The 18,353-nt window shown below is 45.8% G+C and overlaps 1 protein-coding gene across 2 annotated transcripts in view; it reads left to right on the top strand.

Moving 5' to 3' along the window:
- The window catches only part of woc (zinc finger protein without children), a 133,936-nt gene that overhangs the window by 90,666 nt on the left and 24,917 nt on the right, over positions 1-18,353 (top strand). For both annotated transcript variants that reach the window (XM_037426248.2, XM_037426249.2), the window contains exon 16: positions 16,354-16,476. In XM_037426248.2, the coding sequence (XP_037282145.2) occupies positions 16,354-16,476 (123 nt within the window). The remainder of the gene's footprint in view (positions 1-16,353; positions 16,477-18,353) is intronic.

Genomic DNA, 18,353 nt, shown 5'->3' with positions numbered 1-18,353 from the left:
TTTGGAGTGTCATTTTGTCACACAACAATAATAATAATAATAATAATAATATGATCTTGCATGCCTTTCATGCATTAACACCGTGCGCCCAGTACTCCTAGGGGGTATGACAGTGCTGTTGAAAGAAGACACCCCAAGTGCTCCTGTTTGCCTTATTGTGTCGATTGGTGAGAACGGGCAAAAATAAAAATAAAATAAAATGTGGTGCTGTACGTGCCATAACTCGAAGTTTGGCAAAGCAGATAAACTGACCCCCTAGAGTGCTTTAATAATCGCTTAGATTCAAGTACACAAGCGTTCACTGTTACAATTCACCAGATTGGAATGTGGCTGCCATAGCAGAAACTCTCCTTACTCTATTATCAGATAAGTGTTAGCTTCACACTCTGATAGGACAAAGGGACCAGTTGGGCGGCTGTGCTTCAACCATGGATCTGTCGCGCTTGCGGCATAGGATTTATGTGATCCCAACTCGTGGTGTAGTGCACATCGACACTCACTCGCCCCTCGCATGAAACACAGCTTGAGGCGCCTGCAGAAGGCGCCGGCGTACACTGAACATTCAGTGTATTATGGAAGAGGTGGGGTGCGGTACGTACCACAGACTGGAGGAGAGAACAAGAACACTAGCGCACAAGTGCGCCTTTCTTGTTGTTCTCTGCTAGAGTCCGTGCTATGTACCACACCCCTCTTCTTACACAATGAACCGTTACCAACTAGCCCAAATGGCTGTTTTGCTACAACAAATTCAATGTATGATCAACTCGCAGTTGATAACACACAACCACTATTCGGGCCTTTACCGACTGATCAATTAAATCTGACTAAATGTTTTTCCCAGCACTTGTACCTTGGGAATGGACCAAATATTAATTTTTCCAGTCTTAAAGTTGGCCCTTTCTGGTTAATTCCAACTTGACTGGTCATCTTGCCTGAGTGCGCTCGCAGGGCCAGTCTATCAATTAAGGGAAAGCAGCATCTAGTTGAATGGTGCTAAGAAAGCTACAAACTTGCAGTCCAGATCACTTACAACGTAACTGCTTATAATGCAGGACTGGCTACGAAGCAGTCTTTTTTCACTCCCGTTTACCCTCCCATTAAACCCCACGTATATGTATACCGCTTATTGTGCTGTCCCCCAAGATGAAATACCTATTATAATACGGTTGCTGGATAATGTTTCAGACAAACGAGTCAGCGAGTGTGCTTCTCAAAGGAGGTACGCTGAGTACGCCACTAGGGAGAGATCGACGAATTATTGTAAAGGAGGAGAGGTGCAAAGTGAACAAATGGAGAGGCGGAGACCACGATAGAGCTGTGCAGGCTCGCCAATTAAGGAAGGTGGCTGGTTGCCTACGCAATGGAGAAGCTTTAACACCGGTGCCGGCGTAGAAACGTTCGCGCACGCTATGGCACCTGCGAGCGCGTCCTCAAGTGTGCTTTGAGTTTTGTGGTGGGAAAAACATTGTTATCGTGTTTTCCTACTTCATTTGTGAATTGGGGTACAACAGCTGTGCTAATTGCAGCAATCTGATACAATTTTCTATTGTTGTTCTGAACTGCTCCAAAACTGAACTTGCGCAACGCTGCGCCAAAATGCCAAGCCAGCCTAAAAAATTTCTGAGGTGCGCTAATTTTGACGAGAAATGCAGGCCACATCAGCCACCTACAGTTTGTGTCATCCGTCAAAGCGTCCAAACCTCAGCTATAGTGCCTAGAGTGTACTTTAAATATGACCAGATAAAATAACAATGCTGCGCGCCCATCGGTCTGTTGGTTGCAGCAGGTACCTATCAACAGGACGACGGAACTTCCAGACAAAAATGCATTGCTGTAGCCACCAACGCTCGCGGGAAACGTAAATTTCCTAGCCTCAAAACGTGGCTATGGCTTGTTAGGAACTAAAGCTGGAAGCGTATGCCTCATTTTCCTCGTCTGAACAAGCTCGGCATGCTGCGAACGCCGCATTGCCAGGGACCACGTACGTTGCCTTAGAAGTGGCGCATGAAACTTTTTTTTTTAAATTTGTGTCGTCCCGGCCTTGGTCCTAGTGATAGATATGCAGTACCGTCGCTGGGCCAACGGGTGTGTGTCGTTGTTACTTTACCTGGTCGAACGCGCTCATAAAATTTCTTGCCTTTGGTTCTAACCTGTACAGATAATGCTGCTTAAGGCACCTCCGACGCAGTACACTGGTGCCCAGTGAAAAAGCGTATTGGAATTTGGAAAGGACTGTTAGCGTTACTCACGGGACACAGCAGATTTTGTGAGTCTGGCAATATATGGAGCAGTGTATGCCATTTATGCTAAAAAAAAAAAAAAACTAAATTGTGCACCAGCTTTTTTTTTTTTTTGCCATCCCTACTTCTTGGTTTTACGAATCTCCCAAATTTCAAGGTAGCGAGCGTGGCAGATCTATATTTAAATTCACAGAGTATGTCAATTGATTTGACAGGTGCAGCAATTACTAATGTGGAATTCATCACTGTTTGCTCAGTGGGGTGGTTCGAAATACTACTTTCATTGAAATAGCAGTGCTCATGTTCACACTGCACGATTTAAGTGATGTTGAATGGTTTATAGTTTTTTTTTTTTTTCAAAATATAAGTCGTCTTATTTACGCTGCTCCAAATTTGTTATTTCGTGATATAAAAAAAATGTATGATTTCATGCCCATAACCTGCTCCAAATTTGGATTTTAGTGCTTCAAAAGTAACATTTTGCTGCTCCAAAAATTGCTCCGAATTGTATTTTAGCTGTTGCACCCCTGGTAAATTCAAAACTTTATGGTATTATGACGCGAGCTTTCGCCTTTGCTGCCAGTGTGCTGACTTACACAAGCTTGACGAACTTTTGTCGTTTTTGATCTCTCAGCCAATAAATCAAACTTTGTATCACGCATGCTGCCGATGTGTCAATGCTTAAGTGCGATGTTTTCAACGTCCATTCTCCTTGTTGTCTTCGACAAACTTCCGTGACAAGATGCCATTAAGCGGGATAACCCTAATCAGCTTTAGTTGCCTTTTCGGTAGCGGTGATAGGGGGTCACAGTTGTGGTTTCTTGCTGAGTCAACGTAACTTTTGGCAGTGGGTGCACTTGAAGCACAAAGAATTGTTGTGCCGCTAGTTTCGGTTTCAGTGTGTAGTCTAGCAACATTGATGTGCTGTTGTTGTCCTATATATATGAGTGCCCCAAAATAAAGCGTCAGTCTTCATGTCGTGTTATGAAAACCTGTCCGCTCTCTTCGTGGCTTCAGGCCACGACACCACATTGGCGACAAGGATGGGATATGAACCCACGCGGGCAAGTTTGTTCCCTGCCTTGCTGAAGCTGTGGATCCAATGCCTGCTCTGCTCTACAAGAACCACGTCTTTACGTGGAGTGAAGCCATTGACGCCAGTTTCCGAAAGGTCAAGTTCTTGCTGTCATCCAGCAAAGTACTGCATATGTTTGATCCTGCTCTTACAATGGTCGTCTTCATGGATGCATCTGACCGCGGCCTTGGGGCGGTTCTTCAAAAAATGGATGGGCATCAGCTACTCACAGTTGAATTTGCATCTCGCACTCTATCCTCAGCAGAGAGGAAGTACGCAGTTTGTGAACGGGAAGCACTTGCCTGCGTCTGGGCTTGCGAGCGTTGGCACACATACTTTTGGGGACGGCGGTTCACACTTCCTACAGACCACTAAGCCTTGGTTTCCCTTCTGTCCTTTCAAGGGTCAGGAAGACGTCCTCTTCGTATTGCATGCTGCTGAGAATGTCCTATGTGCTGTAACTATATGGAGTAGTACCCCAAAGGCTCAGAAAATCAAGTTGCGGATGTCTTGTCCCGCCTTCCAGTGCCGGTTCTGCAGGAAGATGCCTCGGTCAATGAACCGAGGCATCTTCCTGTCTTCCTGGCAGAGTGGGCAATGAGGTGGCGTCTCTCATTGCCCACTCTGCCTCACCACAGAGCAGTTCCAGTAGTCGCTGCGTGAAGATGCTACCTTCCCAGGTGGTCGAAATTTCCGGAGCCCTTCACTACGGCGTCTCTCATAATCATACGGTGGTTTTGGGACGTTAAACCCCACAAATCAATCAATCAAGATGCTACCTTGAAACAAGTAAAGGCTTACGTCTCATTGTCTTGGCCACGGCTACCCCACAAGTCTGTCTCGAGTGAACTACAGCCATCTTTTACTGTGCTGAAGAACTGTCTTTGATCGACGATTTGCTTCTGCATGGAGAACGCCTCGTAGGCCCTCCATTCCTAACCCCACGGGTTATTTCCACTGCACACGAAGCATGCCCTGGGATTGTTCGGCACAACTCCGAGAGCGATTTTGTAGGCCTTGAATGGACAGACAAGTAGAGCTTGCTATCCACAATTGCATAGTATGCCAGAATGCAGACAAGTGCACCAAGACCGCAGTAACTTGCTGCACGCTGTTCTCATGCCAGAGTGGCCATAGCAGAAGGTTTCCACCGATATCGTAGATCCCATGGAAGGAGCGCCACAAGATTGCCAGTTATAGTTCTGCAATGAGGTGTCAAAGCACACAGTGTGAGCTTTCTGCTGTCAGCTGTTTTTTTTTTTTTTTTTAGAGGGCTACTCTGACAAGTTGTGTGTGACAATGGCCTTCAGTTTTGCTCTTGAGAATTCAACCAGTTTCTGAAGGATCATGGCATTCGCCTCTGTCACTCTCTGTTGTACTACCCCCAGGCAAATGGACTTGTATAACGCTTCAACCGTGTGTTCAAAAGCTTCGAACAGACAGCTTTTCTGGAACATCGGCCACTCCACCCAGAAGTCATATAGAGTACCTTGGAATCTACCGGTGCACAATGCACGCGACAATGGGGGTCGCCATTGCTCAGTTGCTGCATAAGAGGCTGCCGAGAACTCATCTGGACGTTGTCATCTTCTTTCTTCAAAGACCCAGCCATCGAGCTCAGTTTGCTGTGTCGCAGCGTGAAGCAAAAGCAAGACAGCAGCAAGAAGCAAGCAAACAGATCTTCTTTGAGCTGCAAAGGCGACGAACATCGCTATTGGAGACTTCATTCGGGTGAGGAAGCCCTTCGTCACCTTCAATGGAGACCTTTCGTTTGGCAGTCTCGGTAAAGTGGTCGAACAACGCAAACCTTCCTCTTTCCGCCTCGATGATGCAAGACATGGAGTGCATCTAAGCTTGCCAAAGTTCCTTCGGATTTCTATACCTTGCATTCACAGGAAACCTGGAACATGCCAGAGGCTAGCACACCTGTGTCGCCATCACTGGGAAATTCGGAGCTGCCAGCTTCTTGTGAGGCACCTCGAGTATGGCTGTAGCTGTGCCTGTTCCTGTGACCACCCATGCATCTCACGATCCCGGCACACCTGAACCACAAGTAGGTGCGCCTCTTTCTGCTGGGGTGGCCAACCAAGCTGCCTCAGACTCGTGCCTCCCTCGACCACAACTGTGTCCGACACGTGTTCAACCAGCAAGATTAAGACGTCCTCCGAAGTGTTACGAGTATGTGCGATTGGCAGTGGGCTCCCTTTTCTTCATTAGTAATTAGTGTTTCATATCAAGTATTTTCTTTGAAGTTGTTGCAGTTGTTTCTTTTCACACTAACAGCATCACACTAGCGTCCTGTCGCTAGTTTTCGTTTCAGTGTGTAGTCTAGCAACATTGGATGTGCTTTTTTTGTGTTATATATAAGTGTTCCAGGATAAAGCGTCAGTCTTTATGTTGTGTTATGGAAGCATGCCTGCTCTCTTCTTCGTGGCCCCAGGCCGCAACACCCCACGAATCACAGCCTTAATGAAAACGAGGGCATGGGTGGCATGTGCAATACTCCAGTGGTGGTTTGCGATTCGATTGCAATGTCTTGAAATCTACCGTGCGCCCATGAAATCAAACAGTTTGTACCATTCAGCACGTGAAATTTCGTTCAGGATTCAATGTAGTTCTTGTGCAATCTGCATAATCATGGTGGTCTGAAACGTGCTTAGCAAATTTTCGTGGTGGTACCTTACTCCTGTTTTAAGTGTTGTTTTAGGCTGCGCGTAACCTTAGTGAAAAAAGTGATCAATCCCGGTTCTTTGCTATTCAAGAAATTGAGACATGCAGAGCCACATTGCATGTTTGGAGTTATTACCCCGCCGCGGTGGTCTAGTGGCTAAGGTACTCGGCTGCTGACCCGCAGGTTGCGGGTTCGAATCTCGGCTGCGGCGGCTGTATTTCTGATGGAGGCGGAAATGTTGTAGGCCCGTGTGCTCAGAGTTGGGTGCACGCTAAAGAACCCCAGGTGGTAGAAATTTCTGGAGCCCTCCACTAAGGCCTCTTTCATAATCATATGGTGGTTTCGGGACGTCAAACCCCACACATATCAATGTTTGGAGTTATTGAATGTAATTATCTGCATGTTGCTGTCTACTTAAGTTTCAAGATGCCTCAGTTTGCCATAGCTCTTTGAGAAATTTGTCACAGTTTCATTGGCTGAGTTGCGTCGTTGTTATGTGTAAATACAATAAAAGGTGTGCAACAGCTGCGCAATTGCACCAGTATGATACAATTCCCCATTTTTGTGCCGAGCTGCACCAAGACGCCCCACCAGCTTCAAATCTTTCTCACTTGCACTAATTTCAGTGAGAAAGGGAGGCCACGTTGTCAATCTGCAGTTTGCGTCATCAATTAGTCCAAGCGTGCAGATCCTAACCCTAAAACGAGGTATAAGATTTATACTCCTTAGTTGAGGGCACTGACGAGATGCTATCGACCAGATAAAGCAACCATAGAGTTTCCTATAAATACACTAGAGGGAACTCTGGCGCTAGTGTCTACTCTTCCGATTTTTCCGTAAAATGTAAGAATTTTGGTCGCACTCACGATTTTGCGAATCTTGCCTGTAATTTTATGAAAAATACTTCATTTACGATTAAAAAAAATATAAAATTATTAAAATAGCGTGACCTCCGCGATTGGCTGTGACGCATTGCTGTCGCTAGACGCAGAGGCCATAAAAACAGCATTGTGCTATACTCCGACACCAGGAGAGAACAATATGTATTGTTGTTATCATCATCACCTACATGCCAAGTTTCCTGCATTGTCCAGGAGACTCCTGGATTTGCCCAGGGGACTCTCGGCGACAGGCCAGGTGTGTCTGACGAGGATCCTAAAAAATAGCGGCTAAGGGCATCTGCATCATAGTGTTTCTTGCCGGATCTCTAGATACCGTCGAAGTAGTATTGTTGAAGATGAAGTATCCAGCGACCGAGAAGTCCACAGAAATTCTTTAAAGTCGACAACCAGCACGAAGCGTTTTGGTCAGTGACAACGGTAAAGTAGCGGCCGTGAAGATAAGGTCGAAACTTCCGGATGGCCCAGACAACAGCGAGACACTCCTGCTCGGTGATGGTGTAGTTTTTCACAGCTGCTGTGAGTATTCGCCAGAATGCTCCGTTCGTTGCAAAAGTACAGCGCCGAGTTCATGTCCGCTGGCATCAGTATGAAGGAGAGTGGGTGCAGTGTTATCAGAATGACAAAACACTGCTCGGGTGTTAGAGCACGTTTCAATGTGTCAGAAGCAATGTGGCACTCGTCCAACCATACATATGCTGTTCCCGATAAAAGGAGTTGGTGAAGTGGTGCAGCAATTGTGGCGAAGTCTCGTATAAAGCGGCGGAAGTACGATGCAAGGTCAAAAAAGCTTCGGAGCTCTTTGGAGCAATGAGGCACCGGAAAGCAAATAACGACGGTAATCTTGTTGCTATCAAGCCAGATTCCATCTTTGCTGATGAGCTGTCCGAGTACTTCAATACTTTTGCTGGCAAAGTGGCACTTTCTGGTGTTTAGCTGAAGACCAGCAGGTGCGAGACACGTCAGAACTTCGTTTAGGCTTTGCAAGTGTTGTTTGAATGTTGAAGAAAATATGATGATGTCATCAAGTTAACATGAGCATGTTTTCCACTTGAGGCCTCACAATACAGCGTCCATCATTTGTTCAAATGTTGCTTGCCCATTGCAGAGACCGAAAGACATGACGTTTAATTTGTAAATCCTGTTGGGTGTGGCAAAGGCAGTTTTTTTCCTTGCCATCCTCGTGCATTCGAGCTTGCCAGTAACCGGAGCGCAGGTCAAAACTGCAAAAATATTCCGCTCTTTGTAAGGAATCTAAGGCATCATCAATGCGAAGCAAAGAATATGCGTCCTTTCTAGAGTTTTTGTTCAATGCGTTATAGTCGACACAGAATCGCACCAAGCCGTCTTTCTTGCACACGAGAACGGCAGGTGACGACCAGGGGCTCTCAGAGAGGTGGACGAATTTTCGCCTGAGCATATCAGCAACGTTCTTGTCGATGATCTTGCGTTCGCTGGAAGAGACACAGTATGGTTGGTAATGGACAATAGAAGTTCCGTTGGTGTGTATTCTATGAGCCACCGCAGAAGTCGGCCCTAGAGCGGTGGAATGTACGTTGAAAGAATATTTATGCTTCGACAACAACCCCAGTAATTTGTTTATTGCGGTGGAGTCAGATTCGTGCTGATGGCATTGACGAGAGTCGTAGTGGTTGGAGCATCTGTTGTTTTTGAGCATGGTTCTACCAGACTGTATTCGTAGCCACTACAGCGATAGCTGAGTATCCACACTGCAAACTACAACAGTGCCCTTGGTAAGCAGAATCAGCTCATTGGTTATATTCAGTACAGCGAGAAAGGCGGTGCTATTCGTAAAGCGTACGAGACTCGATACAACTGCAATCCTTCTGGATAGACAACGGGCTGATGGAGTCACTAGGGCATCACCATGGTCAACAAAGTCAGACATAATGGTGATAACATGCTCGTGTCCAGGTGGCACTAGAAAGTCGTCGACTGTTCGTGGCCGGTTACGTAAGGATTTCGGGAGATATCATCAGTCTCTCGCATATGTATAAGTCATTATCGACAAGAGATGGAAGCAGCAGCATCAGAAAGAAAGTCCTATCCTAAAATAAGCATATAAGCACGAGAAGACAGCACGGCGAACTGAACATGATGCCGGATCCCATAAATGAATACGGTGTACTGTGCTGATGGCCATATCTGCAAGTCATTTGCGCTACGTAAGAGAGTGCCAGTATAAGGTGTGGTAACTTTACGTACACAAGAATACAAATTCGCATGAATAACAGAAACAGCAGCGCCCATGTCCACCAATGTTTGAACTGGCACCCCTTCGCCACACACTAATAACAAATTGGCCGGGCCCTCTGGAGGTTGTGGTGTTTGAGCGATGCAGCTTTCCCTTCAAAAACTGCGCCAGCTAGTTTTCCGAGTGGTAGTCAGAGGAAAGGACAGCCGGCCTCAGAGGAGATGTTGAGCATCGCAGAGGAGAAAGGGACCGACGGCGTCCCTGATGGTAGGAGCGAGGTGCTTTAGGTGGAGAAGACGAAGAAGGAACGTGTTGTAGGACGGCGCTGGTACTGGTTCGAAGAGGGAATCGAATCTCTTTCATAAAAAGTGTAGCCACGGCATTCGTCCTGCTCTTGTTTGCAGCAAAATCGTGAAATGAAGCCCCGAATGCTGCAATAGTAACATATTGAAAGAGGCGAGCGCCAGGGGATGTAGAATGCTGGAGCTGAGCAGACGCTGGGACAGGCGAATGTGTTGCCAATGCTGCTATGTTGGCAAGTGCAGGAACAGGATGCAAGTGATGAACTAAGGCAGGTGGCTTTGCAGCCACTTGCACACACGTCATGGGCAGCGTTGGTGGGGTCGGAGGGGTGGATGGGAGAGTGGAAGCCATGGATGAGAGCTCCTCTTTGATCATGTTGCGCAGACCATAAGACGGGGAGTGAGGCTGAGGGGCTAGTGCACATGACAACCCTTGCGCTTGGAGCTCCTCGCGAATCAGTGCGAATTAGCGCGCAAAAACCCGCATCTGAGGAAGCCCGGTGTCTGGGTAGTCGGGGTGGAATTGGATGGATTGGAGTTCGTCAAGATGTTGACATGTGGTTACGACGTCCTCAACGGTGATGGGGTTTTGAACGACCATAGCGTTGAACGCGACATGACCTATCCCTTTGAGGACATGGCAAACACGAACAGCTTCTGTCATCGCCGAGTTCACGCGGTGGCAAAGGGCAAGGACGTCTGCAATGTAAGTGTACATCTCCCCGGAATGTTGGGCACGCGCTGAGCTTTCGTTTCGACACTTCGGAATGGATGTTCAGTTTCACAAAAGTCCTTTGTACTTCTTGAGCGAATGTAGGCCGATCGGGGAAGCTGCTCTCGTGGTACCACGTTTTTATGACAGTGGACAGATAGAAGGCAATAGGACAAAGTGACTGAGGCTGATCCCAGTAGTTGTTAACACTGGTTATGTTGTATTACCTCGAGGACGTCAATTGGAAAACCGGAGAAGATGGGTGGGTTGCGCTGCCTGTGCGTTGACGATCCAGGCAGGAATGGTTTGTTGGGCAGGAATGCTGGATGGCTCTGGCAGCGTTTTTTGGGCCATGACAGCGAACGGGTGGAGCAAGCAGCGACCCGAACGAAGCTCCAGGGGAGCGTGACGTCGGACCTGGGGATCGAAAGCAGCCTCCACCACTCTGCAAGACAGCAGCGTTGGGGTCGCGACGGCGATTATTAGGCAGAATTACGCGATCAATGCTTCGAATGAACAAGATGTTCCCCGTGATGATGATTATATACAGATGAAGAAGATGAAGGTCAAATGCTGTGAATATCGTGCTTAAAAATTTTTTTCTAAATGTAAAACTACTTTTTCATGCTGCTCCAAACTCACGCGATAAAAAATGAATGTCTTGTTCCTGTTCATGTTAATGCAGCGATGGCGTAGTGGTTAGAACATCCGCCTCGCATGCAAAAGATCTGTGGTTCAAATCCTAGTGCCGCGCAGTTCCCAACCGGATTAAAAAAAAATCCGCGTGGTGAAGGAACTGCATAAAGAGGCTTGGGGTGCTGCCTCACCGGTAACCATCGCCGGGAACGCACTCCCTCACCAGAGAAGGATTGGCCACCCTGGTGCAGTATCTGGCCACTACCTCCCACATGCATACGTGAAATAACTCACGGCCCTCAGTCCCCAGCAACTGCGAAGCAACTGACCACGGCGGCGGTCAGATCTGCAATGCAGCAGAGGGTGCTAAGAATCTCTGGATCCGGACAGGCCGCCATTGAAACCTGAACTTGGCAACGTTTAACGCTAGAACCTTATATAGTGAGGGAAGTCTAGCTGTAGAGTGCACACCCAGGAATCGTGCAGGATGTGGAAGTGGTTGGCAAGGTACGATGCAGTGACCATAGAATGGTACGGTCTCGAATTCGCCTAGACTTGAAGAAGGAACGTCAGAAACTGATACACATAAAGCCAATCAATAAGCTACCACTGACAGGGAAAGTACAGGAATTCAGAGTCTCGCTTCAGAACAGGTACTCAGCTCTTAGTGGGGAAACCAACCTTAGCGTAGATACAATGAATGATAATCTGACGAGTATCATTATGGAAAGTGCAGTGGAAGTTGGAGGCAGGGTAGTTAGACAGAACACTGGCAAGCTTTCCCAGGAAACGAAGAATCTCAATAAGAAGCGTCAAATCATGAAAGTCTCAAGTACAACAGACAAAATAGAACTGGCAGAGCTTTCAGAGTTGATTAATAGGCGTGGAGTATGCGATGTAAGAAGGTATAACATGGAGAGAATTGAACACGCTCTGAAAAACGGAGGAAGCGTCAAAGCAGTGAAGAGGAAACTTGGGATAGGCAAAAATCGAATGTATGCACTACGGGCAAAGAAGGCAAAATAACTACCAATATGGATAGGGTAGTTAAAATAGTGGAGGAGTTTTACAAAGATCTGTACAGTAGCCGGGACAACCACTATTTTAATACTATCAAAACTAGCAGTAACCCAGATGACACCCCACCAGTAATGATAGAAGCAGTCAGAAAAGCTTTGGAGAGCATGCAAAGAGGCAAAGCTGCTGGTGAGGATCAGGTAACATCAGATCTGCAGAAAGATGGAGGACAGATCGTGTTAGAAAAACTAGCCACCCTGTTTACGAGGTGTCTCCTGACGGGAAGAGTACCAGAGTCTTGGAAGAACGCTAACATCATCTTAATACATAAGAAAGGAGATGACAAGGACTTGAAGAATTACAGGCCGATCAGCTTGCTCTCTGTAGTATACAAGCTATTTACAAAGGTAATTGCAAACAGAGTAAAAAAACATTAGAATTCAATCAACTAAAGGAACAAGCAGGATTTCGAACAGGCTACTCAACAATTGACCACATTCATACTATCAATCAGGTAATAGAGAAATGCTCAGAGTATAACCAACCACTATACATAGCCTTCATAGATTACGAGAAGGCGTTTGATTCAGTAGAAATATCAACCGTCATGCAAACACTGCGGAATCAGGGCGTAGATGAAGTATATATAAACATTCTGGAAGAAATCTACAGGGAATCAACTGCTACCATAGTGCTTCATAAAGAAAGCAACAGAATACCAATCAAGAAGGGTGTAAGGCAGGGGGACACAATTTCCCCTATGCTATTTACCGCGTGCTTACAGGAGGTTTTCCGAAGCCTAGAATGGGAACAGTTAGGGATAAGAGTTAAGGTATGTCACCACCTTTGAAAATGCATTTTTTTTTTTACAACTCATTTTTAATTTTTATATTCCAAGAATCCTCAATCATTCAAAAATATTTTGCCGAAAGAATTATCTTTCTATCTTATTTAGTTCCGAAGTTATAGCCAATTTTCGAACATGTGGTGAACGGTTGCGAAACCGAAACTAGGGTTGTGTGCTAACAGAAACTGATAAGTTAGCGAACATCAGCGGCAAATGTTGTAATTTTTCTGTTATGTATTGGTTTGATAACTATAAACTTGTTTAAAGACAACTTAGAAGTCTTTGTTTTTTCATATGTTGCAATAAATATCCTTAAGGGGGACACGTGAAGCTACGAGAGTCTCTGTTGTTTACTTTGCGCGCGCTTCATGCTGCTGCTGTTAATTCTGCATAGTTTGTATTTTTTACACGTGATATCTTTAGTAGCAGTAGTACAAATATAGGCTGAACGTTTTTGTAAGCAGGTATGGCGAAGTTCAGGGTAAAAAGACGACTGAAACGAAAGTTCATTGGCAATCGACACACTGTGAATGCTCCGACCGTCGGCCATGTGGACGGGGATGTATCGGCGAGGGCTGCGAAGCTTGCGAACTTGGACGATAACTGTGAAGTGCCGATGCCAGACCCTTTACTGCAGGGTAATAGGATTATAGACATGGAGATTCTTTCATCTGTTTTTGCAATGCTCGCCTGCCCGGAATGCAAGAACACCTCGCTGAGCCTGGAGGAGTGCTCCCAGCATGGAATATCCTTCTCATATGCTGTTGTGTGTGGTGCATGCGCATATGTACACTCATTTGAATCATCAAAGAAGACAGGAAGTTCTATTGAGAACAACCTGCGTCTGGTATACGCAATGCGTCAGCTAGGCAAGGGGTATTCTGGAGCTGTGACACTGGCGAAAGTTATGAACATGCCGCCGCCTTGGCATTCTGCCTACCAAAAGATATCTGCAAAGCTTTGTAAAGCTGCAGAGAATGTTGCATCTAAATCAATGATGAATGCCGCTACTGAAGTGCGTTGTGTTGTGCGAAGTACTGAATGTGGTGTGTCAGGTGATGGTACGTGGCAAAGGCGAGGGCATTCCTCATTGAATGGCTGCGTGTCTTTGATATCGATTGATACTGGGAAAATTATTGATGTAGAAGGCATGTCAAGCAAATGCAGGGCATGTCATTCGAAAAGCAAGTTGTGCCCCACAAGTGCTGAATTTCTGGAGTGGAAGGCAAACCATGGAGGCAATAGGGCTCTACCGTATGTTTGAGCGTGCAGAAAGAAGTCGTGGTTTGAAATATGTAGACTTCTGTGGAGATGGCGACTCCAAGAGCCATGCGGCCATAAAGGACATATATGGGCCAAATAGTGTGCGCAAACTTGAGTGTATCGGGCACGTGCAGAAGCGTGTAGGATGCCGCCTACGAAAGCTTGGAGGGGAAGGAAAATTAACAGATGTTCTAATTGACAGTCTGCAGAACTATTATGGTATTGCCATCAGAACAAATGTGGGAGACTTGCAAGCAATGAAGCAAGCCACATTAGCGAGCCTGTTCCATTGCAGTTCCACAGATGAAACTCCAAGGCATGGTCTGTGCCCTCTTGGCCCTGAGAGTTGGTGCGGTTTTAACCGACGGAACGCACTGGGAAGTGGATACTACAAGCACAAGGGAGGCCTATCTAATGAGGTACTTAACAAAGTGAAGCCTGTGTACGCTGACCTTTGCACGGATGAGCTTTTGAAGAAGTGCCTGCACGGGAAAACCCAAAAAGCCAACGAGTGCTTCAACGGTATGATTTGGCAATGGGTTCCCAAAGACGTTCACGTGAGCCTGCCCATCCTACTTTTTGGTTTATACGATGCTGTGTGCCACTTCAATGATGGTAACAGAAGTGTACTGGCTATTTTGAAAGAAGCAGGCATCGAACCTGGCCACTACACTATCGTAGCATGCTACACTAGGGACCAGCACCGTGTAAGGAAGGCCCAGCGTCAGTCGACTGGCGAAGCAAAACAACATTGGAAGAAAAGACGGGCACCAACAAAAGCTAAAAAAGAGCTCATGGCATCTAAGGAGGGCCCTACTACCTATGTGCCTGGTGGATTTTAACTGTGTAGGGTGCCATCATCCTGTTGTACAAGCATTGAAAAACTTTAAACTCGTTTTGCTCAAAACTTGATTTTTCGCACTTTTTTGTTACGCCAGCAGTTGTAACTTCATGACCAATAAATCTTTTTCAATGAAACTTTGTATGTTTGTTCCTTTATTACTGAACTGTGCAACGAACTAGGATCAATGAAAGGATTGGTAAGTTTTTATGTAAAAATGCTTTAGTTGAAGCATTGCAGGGAAAAAGGACCTTTTTTTTTTGTTTTCCTTGGTATTTTTACTGTAACTTGATTCCCAATAATCACATGGCAAAGATCCTAGTTCATTGCACAGTACCATGAGTTGGCTACCTTTGTGCCAAAAACTTTATAATTCCGGCGCTCCGTTCTCAAGTTATGACTGTTCGCGTAAAGGCCAAGTTTGGGCAATGTTTTGTCAATAACAAATCCAATTCTGATTTTTTTCACCCTTTTCTGCATATGAACATCATTTAAAAAGGTCCTTTATAAGCCCATTTTAAAATAATATCGTAAAGGTCAAAATTTAAAAAAAATATACAAAAAGTTGGTGACATACCTTAATGGAGAGTACCTTAGTAACCTGCGCTTCGCCGATGACATTGCATTGCTGAGTAACTCAGGGGACGAATTGCAACTTATGATTACGGAGTTAGACAGGGAGAGCAGAAAGGTGGGTCTTGTTCCCCGTAACCTGCTCCAAAAGTAACATTTTGCTGGCCCCAGAATTGCTCCAAATTCTATTTTGGCTGTTGCAGCCCTGTTCTTCCATAGTGTTACTGTGATCACTTTGTCACCTGCCCACGCGGTTCCTTCAGCACGGTAAAAATATCAGTGAACTTGCGTGCAGAGTAAAGTCACAGAGAACTAGCTACAGCAAGTATTTCATAAACGTGCAGGTGGGATCACTTGCTTCACAGGGCGTACACAAAATCATTGTTCCCTGTCGGGTTTCTGAAGCATAGTTGTGACGGAAAACTGAAAAACTTTGTCCCAGGTGCATAGTCCTTACAGTTATTACCGCAGTTTATAACAGAGTAATTCATACGTGACATTGTGAAACACCGCTAACAACCTGACGTGGGTTTGCTCATAAGTGCGCTGCCGTAGCGAGCGTGCCACTTTCTTTCTCTCACTCCCGCATTGTGGCGCCACCGACTCAGTGCTCATTTCCCATAGTTCTCTCACAGCAGCCTCACACCTCCCCCCTGCACTTTTTCTGTAACACGTTTATAGCACTTATCGATAATAACAATGAAGTATTCGTGGCGCTTGAGTATTGTTAAAAGTGGGTTCGACTGTGCTTCTTTTGTTAAATTAGCAGTGCTCATGTTCACTCTGCAATATCGGTTATGTTGAATGGTTTGTATATGTTTTTTTTTTTCTAAATGTCAGCCTTTTTCATTATACTGCTTCAAATTGGTTCTTTTGTGATACAAAATGTTTTCTTTTTTTCGCCTAACCTGCTCCTAATTCGTGTCTTGCTGCTCCAAAAATTGCTCCAAATTTTACTTTGGCTGGCTGTTGCACACCTGAATATATTGAGCCCCGAAAGTTGAGTGCTACTTTTATATAAGTCCCTGAAATCCTCACCATTGTACTTTTTCTCTTTCACAGGAATTCAACAGTACCTACATGAGCAAGGGCGCCAGGATAACATCTTTGCTGATCCTCAGTATGAAATGTTCATTGGCTGCTTTCACAGCATTTTTAGCCAAGCTCATGACACCAGCAGCGAGTGTGAGTAGTCCTAAGGCCTTTTTGGATTAAATAACCCTAGTGCTTTACTTGGCACTTGTACAGTTAATGCTTATAACGAATCTCCATACAATAAATTCTTCGATATAACAAAGTTTTTCAATTCTCCGTTGTTGCTCCATAGAAGCACACCTATTTGTGACTTCTATATAACAAAAAAATAGCGGGAGACAACCTTGATATAATGAATTTTTTCCACAGACAATCAAGGAATTTTGCTCTGCATTTTGGTACTAGCATGTATCTTCTGTGGCTGTCTTGCCGTCAATGAAGCGCAAAGGGGTGGCGGCACGCACTGTGCATCAGGCGAGCGCTCGTTATTGCGCGCTGTTGAGAACGAGGCGGGCAGGCAGGCCTGCACCCCACAAGCCGGCGTCGCCATCGTTCTTGTCTCCGTGGGCGCATGCGCTGGTGTGTCCCGCCCCCCTCACTTCAAACAAAAAAAAAGTGGCAGCATATCCACGGAGTGAATGATGGAGAGTTGGGCGAAGCATTCATCCGTCTGTGTGACCGTCCATGCGTCAATCCGCCCATCCGTGCATGCATCTGTTTGTGCGTCCGTTCCTATGTTCGTCCATGCATTGGCCCCCGCGTCCGTTCATGCATCCATTCATGCATCTGTCTGTGTGTCCATTCGTCCATCTATTCAACACTCCAAGTACCGCCATCTCGCATCTTTTCATCATATATCCCCCATATAGAAGCACCGCCATCCAGCGGACATTCCAAGGACTAAACAAGAGGTGGCACACACACTTTCTTACGGCTTGCACTTCAGGTCTGCTTCCCACCTTCAACCACCTCGAGTTCATGGTATATACTAGTTCACTGTATTCATGGCACTGTGGCTCAACGCTCGCTAAACCTTTCTAAAACCAAGGAGGTTACACCCAGCGAGTATAACGTAGCAACCCTTTCTTGTCAGACAGTGCTCAATGTACATGCCAATGGCTGCTAATGGGGAATGAAAGACCAGAGCATTCGGCTTTTAGTTAATGCGCACGCCGCGAACTTTTTAATGTTCAACAAAGCACTGGAGAAATCTCCCACCGGCACCACCTTGCATGTCAAAATGTAACACTGGTTACACACTACGACTACGACTACGAGGGACGAACGGGTGCCGCTTTAAGAAGCTTCACCCCTAAAACTACTTTTGCGTGTTAGCAGTGCCACGCTTTTAGTTAGCGTCACATATGTGGGGCCGCACTGCATATAGAGAGTGCTTTACCCAGGGATAGGCCAAGACACTTCGAAACTGTATCGCGATACGATACAAGATACTCAGACAAAAAGTATTAGAAATACAGATACAAGATACTGCCACAAGAAATGTATCCGATACGGTACTCGTCAATTGTATCTTAAGATACTTCGATACATTCGCAGATCTGTAGTTATAGATCCCTCCCCCCCCCCCCCAACAATCTAGCAGCGAACCTGTAAACAATAATGATGGCTTGAAGATTTCTGAAATCTGCCTTATTCCATTTTAATTAGATGTTTGTCGGTATCTCAAACAGTTCTGTCCCAATGTAAATTAGTCTGCTTCTGAAGAACTTATTAGGGTTTGATGTAGATGCTTAACTGCGCAGCTCTGTTGACACTTCGCTGACAGTGGTACTTGTTTCCCATTTCTGTAATCGATTGAGGTGGCTGCTGAGCTTTCCAACTAGTCTATTTTCCCATTTCTGTAATCGATTGAGGTGGCTGCTGAGCTTTCCAACTAGTCTATTGGATTACTGTCTAATCACACTAGCTTGAACAAGAGGCCTTCGCATTGATGGTGCAAAATACCGGTGTGCAGTTTCACTTGTTCTTAAAATACCGTTTTGCAACACCGAATCACCGGTGGACAG

This window comes from Rhipicephalus microplus, chromosome 5 (genome assembly GCF_043290135.1).
Source record: "Rhipicephalus microplus isolate Deutch F79 chromosome 5, USDA_Rmic, whole genome shotgun sequence".
In the NCBI taxonomy this organism is placed as follows: domain Eukaryota; kingdom Metazoa; phylum Arthropoda; class Arachnida; order Ixodida; family Ixodidae; genus Rhipicephalus; species Rhipicephalus microplus.
This window is presented reverse-complemented; position numbering and strand designations above follow the sequence as displayed.